This window comes from Amphiura filiformis, unplaced genomic scaffold (genome assembly GCF_039555335.1).
Source record: "Amphiura filiformis unplaced genomic scaffold, Afil_fr2py scaffold_52, whole genome shotgun sequence".
NCBI classification, from domain to species: Eukaryota; Metazoa; Echinodermata; class Ophiuroidea; order Amphilepidida; family Amphiuridae; genus Amphiura; species Amphiura filiformis.
The window spans coordinates 130,764-143,692 of NW_027305516.1; the positions used below are offsets into that span (position 1 = coordinate 130,764).

At 37.7% G+C, this 12,929-nt stretch overlaps 1 protein-coding gene across 1 annotated transcript in view; it reads left to right on the forward strand.

Annotated features, from left to right (window-relative positions):
- Positions 1-12,929, forward strand: part of LOC140144396 (brefeldin A-inhibited guanine nucleotide-exchange protein 1-like) — a 101,229-nt gene that overhangs the window by 50,296 nt on the left and 38,004 nt on the right. Inside the window, exons 28-34 of the mRNA XM_072166208.1 lie at positions 1,362-1,534; positions 4,283-4,587; positions 7,191-7,324; positions 8,444-8,573; positions 9,517-9,652; positions 10,715-10,853; positions 12,184-12,283. Of these exons, the coding sequence (XP_072022309.1) occupies positions 1,362-1,534; positions 4,283-4,587; positions 7,191-7,324; positions 8,444-8,573; positions 9,517-9,652; positions 10,715-10,853; positions 12,184-12,283 (1,117 nt within the window). The remainder of the gene's footprint in view (positions 1-1,361; positions 1,535-4,282; positions 4,588-7,190; positions 7,325-8,443; positions 8,574-9,516; positions 9,653-10,714; positions 10,854-12,183; positions 12,284-12,929) is intronic.

Consider the following 12,929-nt stretch of genomic DNA (forward strand, 5'->3'; position numbering starts at 1 on the left):
AAATGTTTTAAAGGGCAAATTAGGACGAGCAATTATATTCAAATGACAGGCAAACCTCAATCAAGGGTCGCCCTAAGTTGTGTTCTTGCGCGCCAAGTGCAATTTTTATTTGGGTGCATGAAGTAATTAGCTTTTATGAGATGTTCAGGAGTCCCATGCACACAACAAATTCGACCGCATAATAAATAGTATTTCTGTGTTTTTGACTGGGTAAAACAAATTACGATCATTTCAGACAAATATCAAAAATAAACACTCCAAGAACTGTATCACATCAATCACTCTGAATAACCAATCTGTTGAAACAACAATGGACTCCACTCAGGATGTCAGCCTTTTATAGAATACCTCTACTAGCTTCATGGCGTGTCTGGGGGTATTTCCCTATTAATTTTTACTGCTTGGTCGATCGCACTTGGTACAGAAAATCATCATTTAACTATATTTCAAGTCATGCCAAGTAAACATTGGAGTTTAATCAACACATAAAAGTCAAATTTGTACTCCTTACAGTAATGTTTTAATCTAGGTATAAAACAGTAAATTAATGGCTCACATGTGATTTTTGGGGTGCTGAATTCTGCACCATGAGTCACATCGTGTGATCATAATTTACAGAACTTTGCAAGCTTTTAAGGGTTTGAATTATTTTAGTTATAGGATCAGGGTTACGGCTTGATGGTTAGCATGATGGTATGGGTTTAGGACTAGGAGGTGAAGACTGGAGTTAAGGTTAGGTCAGGACTATGTTTTTGAAGGGTTAATGTTCTCACTGTTCTGGCTAAATAAACATGATATGATGATAAAAAGCCCCTGGTTTTTGGTTTGCACCCCCATATTTTGGATTTTCTGGGGGTTCAGGGGTTTAGAACCCTTGGTTTTAAAACCTAGTGCTACCACTGACCACAATTTCTAGCTAAGACCTTGGTGATAATGATTTTAAAGATTGTTTCATGGAGATTTCCTCTGCTTAATCTTTAATAATTCAAAATTGTGACTCGATCAACACTGGGTTCGTTGTGGATGGTCACACATGTCTTCACAGTATTCATTATTTCTTTTGCTCTCTTCAGATCCCCAACAATCAGAGACATGGTGGTGCGATGCATATAGCTCAGATGGTTAACTCTTAGATCTGGTTGGAAAAATGTCTTTTCAGTGTTCATTATTAGGGCTCAACCGATATGGCTTTTGTGTACTGATCAGATATCAGATATCAATTTTATAGTATCGATATCCGATCCGATGCGATAAAAATTTTTTTTACAGATTTCCCGATATTGCAAATATCTCGCCGATACGATATCTGATCCCATAATCGGTTGAGCCCTATTCATTATTTATCTCTTTCCTCTTTTTAGATCCCCAACAATCAGAGACATGGTGGTGCGATGCATAGCTCAGATGGTCAACTCACAAGCAGGCAATATCAGATCTGGTTGGAAAAATGTCTTCTCAGTATTCCATATGGCTGCCTCAGACCATGATGAAGGCATCGTTGAATTAGCATTCCAAACAACTGGCAATATTATATGTAAGTTATTTCTTTGTGTGTGTGTTCACATCCACATTCAAGCTGTGGATGTGTGCATATTATATACTAGATTTCGCGGTTCTCGGGTTGGGTGGTTCTCATTATAGGCCTATCTCTAATTACAAACACGCGTTTCCCATATACCCGCCCTGACCTTTTAAACTACTATGATATAGGCCTGCGTCTCTTAGTGATCAATATAATGGGCTAATGGCTATAGGCCTTAGCTGGTTCTGGTCCGATGAGATGCACCTGTAAATTAGTCACATGCACACTGTAATGCTTTGCGATACCCGCACTGCGCCCGTTGGTACTCCGCGCACACGCCCGTTGATACTCCGCGTACACGCTATGCGAGCACGCGATAGCTCCGCCTGCACACGATAGCGCGCGGACAGACGGACAAACTCTCTATAATTAGTATTAAGATATGAGTTGACTTCAATGTTTATCAACAAAGGCAAGGGACTTGTATATCGGTAATTTGGTATGTTTGAGCGAACTGCATACAACCACTACACTGTTCAATAGCCTTATTGTGATGTGTCTGGAGTTTTCAAAGCAAGGGCCCTGCATAAAATATGATGCGCACGCATACTGCCAGGCAAAGAACAATGGGAATTGTGATGATGTATGCGCATACTGCCAGGCAATGACGTCACAAGTCAACTCATCTATACAACTGGGAGCCTTATTGCAACTGTGGACTTCCAAAAACAGAGCCATAGAGGGGGGTATAACAACATCCCCAGTTTGTGATACAAACATCTTGTGTTGTGGATGTGTGTGAAAAACTCCACTGTTAGAATATGTGTGCGTAAAACTCCTGTTGGGGTGTGTAAAAATCCTCGGGTGAAAACTCCACAGTTAGGGAATATAGAAGAGTGTGTGTTGTGTTCACCTGCAACCAAGGACACACACAATAATTTACATTCAAGCTGTAAACCTACCTGTAAACAAGTACCGTCCAATGCGTCCATGGTTCACGAGGTCTGCCGTAGGTCGCAGTTGCATGCCAAATTGAATTTTAGAGGTATGTCTGCTATTGATATGGTGGATTTAATCGACCTCGGCTGTTAGGCATATTTCATACTGTGCATCATGAAAAATCTGACATTATGGTACACGGTATGTTGAATAACCCTAACACCGGACACTGCTTTTTGCTATCGGAAATCGAACCTTAAACCCCTCCCATGCCAAAGCACACGATCGCCTGCAGGTAGTCACAGGGGTTGCGCTGGCCCGGCCAGCGATTCCCTGAGCAAATAGCACTTAGGCTGATTGCGTCATCGCATCACGTGGGATTCATGCATGCGCCATGGTTATCATCATGGTATTTAGACGTGTTAGGGTTAACATACCGTATTTCGTCAAATAGTCGCCCCCCCCTCAAATAAACGCCCCACCACTTTTTTCAACCAAGATGTTTCAAAAATGCTGATATTTCCATGCTATCTTGTGTAGTAAGCTTACCAAGTTGTCCACATGGTCGATAATAGCGTCAATAATTTGCGAAAATCTGGATTGGAAACCCGGAAGTGAACCAGAAGTCAGTGTTTCTAGTTCGTAGTTCGTCACTTTAGCGTGAGTTTTAAATTTACCTAATGATTTTAACGGGAATTATAGTTCTAAAATTGACCTTGAATAAACGTCCCCCTTTGGGAAAATGTAACGCCCGGGCGTTTATTTGACTAAATACGGTATGTCACGTATGTTGAATGGGCAAGAAGCAATGCAATTTGACAGGGCTCCTGATCGACATTTCAGTTTGGTATAAATATTTGACTATTTTCTTCCATTTTCCTGATAAGATTTTATTCTCTGTAACAAATTACGTGAATGCAAACTTGCTGACACTGCCATGTACGATATTTAACTGTACGATAGCTTAAGCTTAAGTGATTCACCCATTGCCCTACCATAAGAATTTCTATTGACATTCTTGACCTGGAAGTTGTCACAAAATAATGTCAATGATGCTATATCATTTACTGATTGGACTGTGTTGCTTATTTAATATTAATATATGCACAATGGAGATTTAGAAATTTTATTAAGTATATTGAGTAAGCTTAAACTAGCTTGATTGTGTTTTGAAATCCACACGAACACAGGGCATTGATGCAGCTTGCCGAACAGTGCGTCCAACAATAGAAAATCGCGTCCTGGACGTGCACGGATGCGCACGGACGTGGCTTTGTGAATACTGTGATTCGGGAGTATGCCTGAGCAATCACCATTTGTGCATTAGTGCATGTCACTTGTATTCTGAATTATGAAACCTGTTATGCAACAAGATGAAATCCACACACCCCCTATGGAAGCCTGGAAGACCCATTCAGATAACCCCATGAAATTCACGCTCCCTGTGTGGGAGATTTAGGTTGTGTCTTCCATTAGGCGACGAAAAAAGAAAACCCTGTTATACGGGCCCGACCGACCCAGATTTTGAACAAATTGGGAAAAAAATTTTCCTGTACAAATGAATACTGACCCAAATTTCAACAATTTCGGGAACAAAATTTTTTTTGTATTTCCCAAATTGCAAATATTTACAGATTTTGGTTATTTTTTTAGGTCATTTCCAAAAAAAAAAAAAAAGCCCGACCGACCGACCGACCCTACTTGAAAGGTCCGTCCGCTGCGTAGAACAGGATTTCTTTTTTCGTCGCCTTAGAGGTGTGGATTTCTGGAATAGTCCATTGGGATATGACTTACAAATATGCATTTGTTTTTCTTTTACAGCATCTGTTTTTGAGAAATACTTTTCGTCTACCATCGATTCATTCCAAGATGCAGTCAAGTGCCTATCAGAGTTTGCCTGCAATGCGGCATTCCCAGATACTAGTATGGAAGCCATCAGACTCATTAGAAACTGTGCTAAATATGTCATGGAAAAACCTCAGGTAAGAGAAATCACTAAAGATTCATTTCAAGATGCAGTCAAGTGCCTATCAGAGTTTGCCTGCAATGCGGCATTCCCTGATACTAGTATGGAAGCCATCAGACTCATTAGAAACTGTGCTAAATATGTCATGGAAAAACCTCAGGTAAGAGAAAAAATTATTACAATTCATTACCATATTTGGAATCGGCATGCAACATGCATTCAAATGAGTCCAAACAAGCCTAGTATCAGAGATGCCACTTCTCCGGATTTTGGGGGATTAAAACAAAAATTCTGGATTTTCAAAAAAAAAAAAAAAAAAAAAAAAATTTAATTTTTTTTTTTTAATCTTTTTTTTTCGCTTTTGGAGTGGCCCTGGACCAAGAGCTAAATGCTAGGATCATTAATGGTTGAAATTAAAAAAAGAAGAAAAACAGGCCCTAGTGTTTTTAATGCAAAGTTATAATTTGTTTTCATGTCATACTCTATTAATGATTTCAAAATGGATACAAATTCAATGCATTTTGAAATCATTAATAGAGTATGACATGAACATGAACATGAATATTTTTTTTTTTTTTTGAGCTTGAGTTTGTTAAATCGGATAGATGGAAATAAAAGTCATGCAAGCAGTAAAAAAGTAAGCTAAGCTTACTTTGTTTTATTGTGAAATTGTTGCTCATTTTTATGTTAATTTCAATAAAAGCCAGGAGCTTTGAAATGTTATTTTTACCCTCTGAAATGGCCTTTCCTATGGTGCTAAATGTGCAGAAACCATCTGGCGAAGCCCCCCTCGACCCCCACCAGGGGCCCTTAAGCGCGCCCCTGGACCCCCGGCCGTTCCGGGGCGAGAGCTCCGCTCGCTACGCTTCGCTTGCCTGATTTTTTGCAGCAACCAAGTGGCATCTCTGAGTATTGATTGATTGATTGATAAATATCTTTGTACTGAAATATTGGATTTGTAAACAAGAACTTTTGCAAATTATGATTTTATGATTGCTTGCTTGCTTGCTTGCTTGCTTGCTTGCTTGCTTGCTTGCTTGCTTGATTGACAATTAGAGTTTCCCTGATACTAGTATATGGAAGCTATAAAACTATCGTCGGCCGCATCACATACTGACGTATTCGACATTTTTAACATTTTTGAGAAAATTGGTATGTTAGTTTGTTATGTTCTACTCTATATATTCACCAAAAATCATGCCTCAAAGTGGCTTAATTAGTAAGATATTAATTAATTTAATTATGTCGTATTTACAAAACCTTGAAATGTCTGCATCACATAACGACGTATTTGCCGATCACCTATACTGCGCAAGCCCAGTATATCGTATCTGCAATTTGAAGAATTTGCCGTTCACATACTGACGTATTTGCGCTGACGTATTTGGCGTGACTCTCACAATGCACGGTAAAATAGCTGTTTTGTCCTTTTCACATACTGACGTATTTGCGCCTTCTGTTTCACATACTAACGTATTTGCGCCGACGTATTTGTCATTTGAACGGGAAATTGACATTAGTCCTTTTCACATAGTGACGTATTTTATTTAATATTGATTTATTGCAGAATAAGTTATGCTCTGATAGTGGTAAGTGAATTATATTGAAAATATGGTATATTTGCATTACTGTTAAACTGGTTTTAATCGACAATAATATTTTAATCAAGATTATGCAGCAAATAAAAATCGCTAGATTTTCAAGTTCGATTTTCTCGAAATGCGTATTTTGCAAATACGTCAGTATGTGATACGGCCGACGCTATGAAGCTATAAGAAACTGTAAAATAGGTCATGGAAAACCTTAGAAAAAGAGAATTAATGATTGATTGATTGATTGATTGGTTGGTTGACTGATTGACTGATTTAACATTTAGTCAGAGTTTGGAATGCAGTCCGGTATGGAGATATGAGTTGCCATGACAACAGAACAATGTGCAACAGAGTGATGCAAACAGAACAGAAGCAACATCAAAATCAGCAGGGAAGAAATAAAAAAAAAAAAGAAATGTGTACAATTAAGTTGTTGAAAGGAATAGAATGAAATGTCTGAGCTATATATCTAGATGTTGTCCTTTTTAATTACATTTAATCCCATGAAATACTTACTTCCTGATTGGTTGCAAGATAGCTATATTTGATGTGATCAATGAGTCGTTTGTCGCTAATCAATATTGATACAGTCAATAATAGTATTCAAGTTGCTTTGTGTTTTATTGTTCTGTGCAACACTATAAAATGACCATATCTCTGGACCGCAAGTCAAATTTTGATGGCGTTTTCATCAAAATACAGCTCTGAAAACTTAGATTTTGCTCAACAAACACTCATTTTACTTGATCGCATCACATATGATTTATGAGCCAAAATTTGTACTAAAATATTTAGAAGCTGCATTATAATTGGTCTCTCAGATGCATACATTACATACTTGACCAATCAGAAACATGGTAAGAATGAGTTGTACAGCTCAAGAGGATTAAGCTTATTATTTAGTTAGCTGTATTTTAATTGGTCTCTCAGATGTATACATCACATAATTAGCCAATCCGAAACATGGTTAGAATGAGTTGTACAGCTGAAGAGGATTGAGCTTATTAATTAGAAGCTTCATTTTAATTGGTCTCTCAGATGCATGCACCACATAATTAGCCAATCAGAAACACTATAAGAAAGGATTGTGCTAAATATTTAGAAGCTGTATTTTTATTGGTCGCTCAGAGGAATACATCATGTAATCAACCAATCACTTTGTTCATTGTAGATGTTCAAGGAGCATACAGGAGAGCAAGAGATGCCGGTATCAGAGGAAGACAGGGTGTGGGTGAAAGGATGGTTCCCTGTACTCTTTGAGCTATCATGTGTTATAAACAGATGCAAGCTAGATGTCAGAACAAGGTATGTCAAATAAGATGCTTACTAATGCTCCATTACGCAGAGTAGCTATGGCTACATATTGGTGTGTAAATACAATAATTTCCAGAACATAATTATAATTTAAACATCAATTGACTTATAGAGATATTGTTGTTTTATTCATACAAGGTTCTGAAAGTAATGTTATAGAATGTAAAGAACTATATATATATGGACACATTTTGAGTGATAATACTGTGATTTTCAGAATATAAACATTGGCTTATAATGTTGTTTTATTTGTGCAAGGTTCTGACAGTTATGTATTCGTACAAGGTTGTGACAGATATGTTTCAGTATATGAAGAGCTTTGTTTCAAAGCCCCTTACATCCACTTGCCCATTTTTGAGAACACATCAAAAAATCATCAAAAATATCACTGATACATATGGTTTGCAGTTTTGGCGGGATGCTTGGGTAGGATGAGCATCCTGCCCAAAACTGCTTTTGTTGAAAAACTCCTTATATCAGTGATTATTTTGATGATTTTTTGATGTGTTCTCAAAATTGGGCAAGTGGATGTAAGGGGTTTTGAAACAAAGCTCTTCATATGAAGAACTATGGCCACACATTGTGAAAATACTGTAATTTCCTGAATAGTAACCTTGGCTTACGTTTGTTTTTTTATTCGTACAAGATTCTGACAGTTATGTTTGAGATCATGAAGAGCTATGGACACACATTGGTGTGAAAATACCGTAATTTCAGGATATTAAGCTTTGGCTTACATACATTTGTTGTTTTATTTGTATGGGTCTGACTTTTATGTTTGAGATTATGAAGAGCTATGGATACACATGGGTGTTAAAATACCGTAATTTTCAGAATATAAGCATTGGCTTACATACATTTTGTTTCATTTGCAGGGGTCTGACAGTTATTTTGAGATAATGAAGCGCTATGGGCACACATTGGTGTTAAAATACCGTAATTTTCAGAATTTATGCCTGAATTGGCTTACATACTTTTGTTGTTTTATTTGTAGGGGTTTAACTGTTACGTTTGAGATTATGAAGAGTTATGGATACACATTGGTGTTAAAATACCGCAATTTTCAGAATATAAGCATTGGTTTACATGATTTTGTTGTTTTATTTGTAGGGGCTTGACTGTTATGTTTGAGATCATGAAGAGCTATGGGCACACATTCGCCAAGCATTGGTGGAAGGATTTATTCAGAATAGTCTTTAGGATATTTGACAACATGAAACTACCAGAACAGGTGTCAGAGGTAAGTGTGATTGATTGATTGATTGATTGATTGATTGATTGATTGATTGATTGGATTTATTAATTGTCTTCAGGATATTTTTCTACAATAAATTTTACAATATTGCTTAACATTTTATTACCATATTTAGAATCTGCATGCAAAATGCATTTTCTTGTCGTGCTCAGGACTTTGGGTCAAAGGTCTTCTATAATCAAGTAATTCTTGGCCAAACTGGAACATGCGCGTTGCGTCCATGTAGTGTGCTAAGCTTGTACGCAGTGTAAGGCGTGTGTATACTTTCTTCTGTACCGCACTATATTTGTGTGTGTTTATCGCGGAGCCACTAGCGTTCACAGTGTTCCAGTTTGGCCAAGAATTACTTAATTTGATTATAGTGGTCAGTTTGTGTAGTTTTAACAGATGCAAATTCTTTAACCCTAACATGGTTTTTGTCCTATTGGAAAGGAAATGAGGAACAAAAAGGAGAGATGTTGAACACATATTTGACTTGGCATCACCGGAATTTGAAACGTTAGACCCCTCGGGTGCCTTGCACAAGATAACCGACTTGTAGCTACAGGGTTTTGTCTGGCCTGGCCAGTGATTTCCTGGGTATACATGACTGAGTGCATCATGCCTGATACGTGCAATGCATGCATGCGCACTTTTTCTTTCTATGCGCATGGGTTTTCTTTGTAAGATTTTATAGTGTAAGATCAAACATATTGATAGATGTTCTTAAAAATATGATTCTCCAAGGGTTTTTCTTGTCCAATCACACCCCTGTTAGGTAGCGTGTATGTATGAACTCCATTTCATTTGCTATTTGTGTTTTGTTTTATTATTACAGAAAACAGAATGGATGATGACTACATGCAATCATGCCCTCTTTGCTATAGTAGATGTGTTCTCACAGTACTTTGATATCCTACATGATATTCTATTATTGTTATTATTACAGAAAACAGAATGGATGATGACTACATGCAATCACGCCCTCTTTGCTATAGTAGATGTGTTCTCACAGTACTTTGATATCCTACATGATATTCTATTAGAGGATTTATTACAACAACTCTTATGGTGTGTCCAGCAAGGTAATTACATTATTATTTTCCTTTTGGGAGCCTTATGTAGGTATTGATATAATATTGGATGGCTGAGCATGATACCATAACATATCGGATGAGTCATAAAAATATCGGATGAGCCAACGGCGAGTTCGATATTTGTGTGACGAATCCGATATGTTCTGGTATCATGCGAAATAAGCCATCCAATATTATCATTATTAGGTTTTCTTAACTCCTAATAACCCTGAAAACATAATAATGATCTATATCGATCTTTTAGCAATTTGGCGCAAAACTCAAATTGGTCTAGCAGGGCGTTGGTCTAGTCAGTGATTGTTGCTAGCTCGGCCAGTGCGGACAGTAAATTAGTGATAAGAGTAGGGCAGAGCTGAGGAGCGATATTCCCCTGTTTGAGAAAGTGTGTTTGTCATGTTTGTCAAAATCCAGAAGCAGGCGCAATAGGAAATTGTTTATTTCCGATTGAGCTTGCGAATTAGGAAGTAAACATAATGGATGCTTAAAGAGGAATGGAAGTGTTTTGCATTTTTGTCAATTTTTCACAGAAAAATTGAGGGGGCGTTTATTAGAGGGGGAGCATTTATTACAAACAATACTGTAGTCTGAAGGAGTTACTTATACTGCAAAGTGTAATGTTATCGCAGTATTATTTTTCAATTTGAACTGTGCAGACAAAATTTGCGGTTTCTTATATTTCACTATTATAAACAGTTACACTTTAAAGCATACAGGTTTTAGACGACTTCTGTTGGCTTTCAAATTTGTGATTCTGATGCAAATAGTGATAAATGAACCCGGAAAGTACTAAGAAATTTGCGATAGCGATGATGTTCAGTCTTCCGAATGTTGTAAGCTTTGCTCACAAAAGGGGGCAATTCCTGATAAAAATTATGTCTGGCTAAAAAGTGTGGGGGAAAATTTAAAGGGTGGGGGTTTGACCCCTGAGAAACAGTACGCAGGGTTAAGCTTAAAATTGCTAAGGTATCTAAAAGCTCTATTTTGATTGGTTATTCGGATGACTACTATATACCATGTAATTAATCAATCAGGCTCTGTTTCATTTTTCAGACAATGAGCAACTTGCAAGATCAGGTACAAACTGCTTGGAACAATTAGTGATCTCCAACGGAGACAAATTCCCATCTCATATGTGGGATAGGATATGTACATGTATGCTGGATATATTCAGGAACACTATACCCCATGGGTGAGTAATAAATCAATTATATAACACGACTTGAATGTGATCTGGGAATATACCTCATGAAAACATTGAACAAGCAGAATGAGCTGTTCCAATCCACACTCCCCCTGTGGAAGAATTTGGAAATATTTTTCATACAGGGAGTATGTTTTTCAAATCTAATTGGTCAGGTTTAATCATTTTGAAACCCATACTCCCTCCGTATTATGGTTTTATCTATATCGTACACAACTGGAGTGAGTATTTCAAATGGAAGTTACCCAATTGTCTATTGTATTCAAAACTCATGCTCCCTCTGTGGAAGGCTTTAGCTAAATTAGGTTTTGGAAATATATCTAATACTGGAACTTACTTTTTGCAACTTTGCTGTTTTGCATCTTGAACCACCAGACTTCATCAGGCAACTGACCTGCTGGACTGTTCATGTGATAGTCGGCTAGGTATCATGGGTATTGTCTTGATGGCCTGGTCCCATGCATGAGATAAGTTGAAGCCACAGAATTAAAACCAGAGAACCAGGACTCGACCGCCATCTTGATACAGGCATAGGGCAAAAATTGGGGGTATTCGGTTTCCCTCGGAATGCGTCGAGGCATTCATTGTCATGCAAGCGCGACATGGATGATGGGCGCATTTGAGAGACGCACTTGATGCGATCAGCACGCGCAGTACGACAACGCTTCAGATGAGACGCAGAATTGTTTTCGTTCGTCTCCACGCACCGTCGGCAAGGACCCGAATACCCCCAATTTTCTCCCCATAGCTGATGGCGCGATTGTATGTGGCGGTATAGGGAGTCCCGGTTCTCCTTCTCTAATTCTGTGGTTGAAGCGGAGTCCCCCTCTCTTGTTCAGTGATGGCTGTTCAATGCATTCCCAGATGGCTTCTTCAATGCATCTCCTAGCCGTCTATCATGTGACCATTCCAGCAGGTCAGTTGCCTGATGAAGTCTGGTGGTTCCAGATGCAACGTAGCAAAGTTGCAAAAAGTAAGTTCCAGTATTAGATTTATTTCCAAAACCTTGTTTAAGCTCTGGATGACTAAGAACATTCACTCACTTTAGCTAAATCTTCAACAGGGATGGTGTGGATTTTAAATGGAATGGCCCAATGCAAAATCATGCTCATCAAAACAAAACTGCAGTATTAGATATGTTGCACTGTGGCAGAAAACTCTGAATGAGTGACACAGATGGAAGATTTTAAGTGAGGGGTGTTATAAGCGACTCAATGTCATGGGCATATTACTTGTTTCTTTGCAGCACAAATGATCCATTTAATTCAATTGAACCCATCTATAATAATTAAATGTTTGTTGTTATTTGTTGTCATAGTTTAATTTCTTGGAAGCCACAAGATTATGAAGCCTATGATGAGTCAAGCAAAGGCGATGCAGATACTCTCAGTAGAGATTCATTCCCAACTCCTGAACATGTGAGTACATTGATGTACTATCAGTTACACTATATGAATACTATATGAATACTATATGAATACTATATGAATACTATGAAGCCTATGATGAGTCAAGCAAAGGCGATGCAGATACTCTCAGTAGAGATTCAATCCCAACTCCTGAACATGTGAGTACATTGATGTACTATCAGTTACACTATATGAATACTATATGAATACTATATGAATACTATGAAGCCTATGATGAGACAAGCAAAGGTGATGCAGATACACTCAGTAGAGATTCATTCCCAACTCCTGAACATGTGAGTACATTGATGTACTATCAGTTACACTATATGAATACTATATGAATACTATATGAATACTATATGAATACTATGAAGCCTATGATGAGTCAAGCAAAGGTGATGCAGATACTCTCAGTAGAGATTCATTCCCAACTCCTGAACATGTGAGTACATTGATGTACTATCAGTTACACTATATGAATACTATATGAATACTATATGAATACTATATGAATACTATATGAATACTATATGAATACTATGAAGCCTATGATGAGACAAGCAAAGGAGATGCAGATACACTCAGTAGAGATTCATTTCTAACTCCTGAACATGTGAGTACATTGATACTCTCTAAAGGGCACTTGTTATAA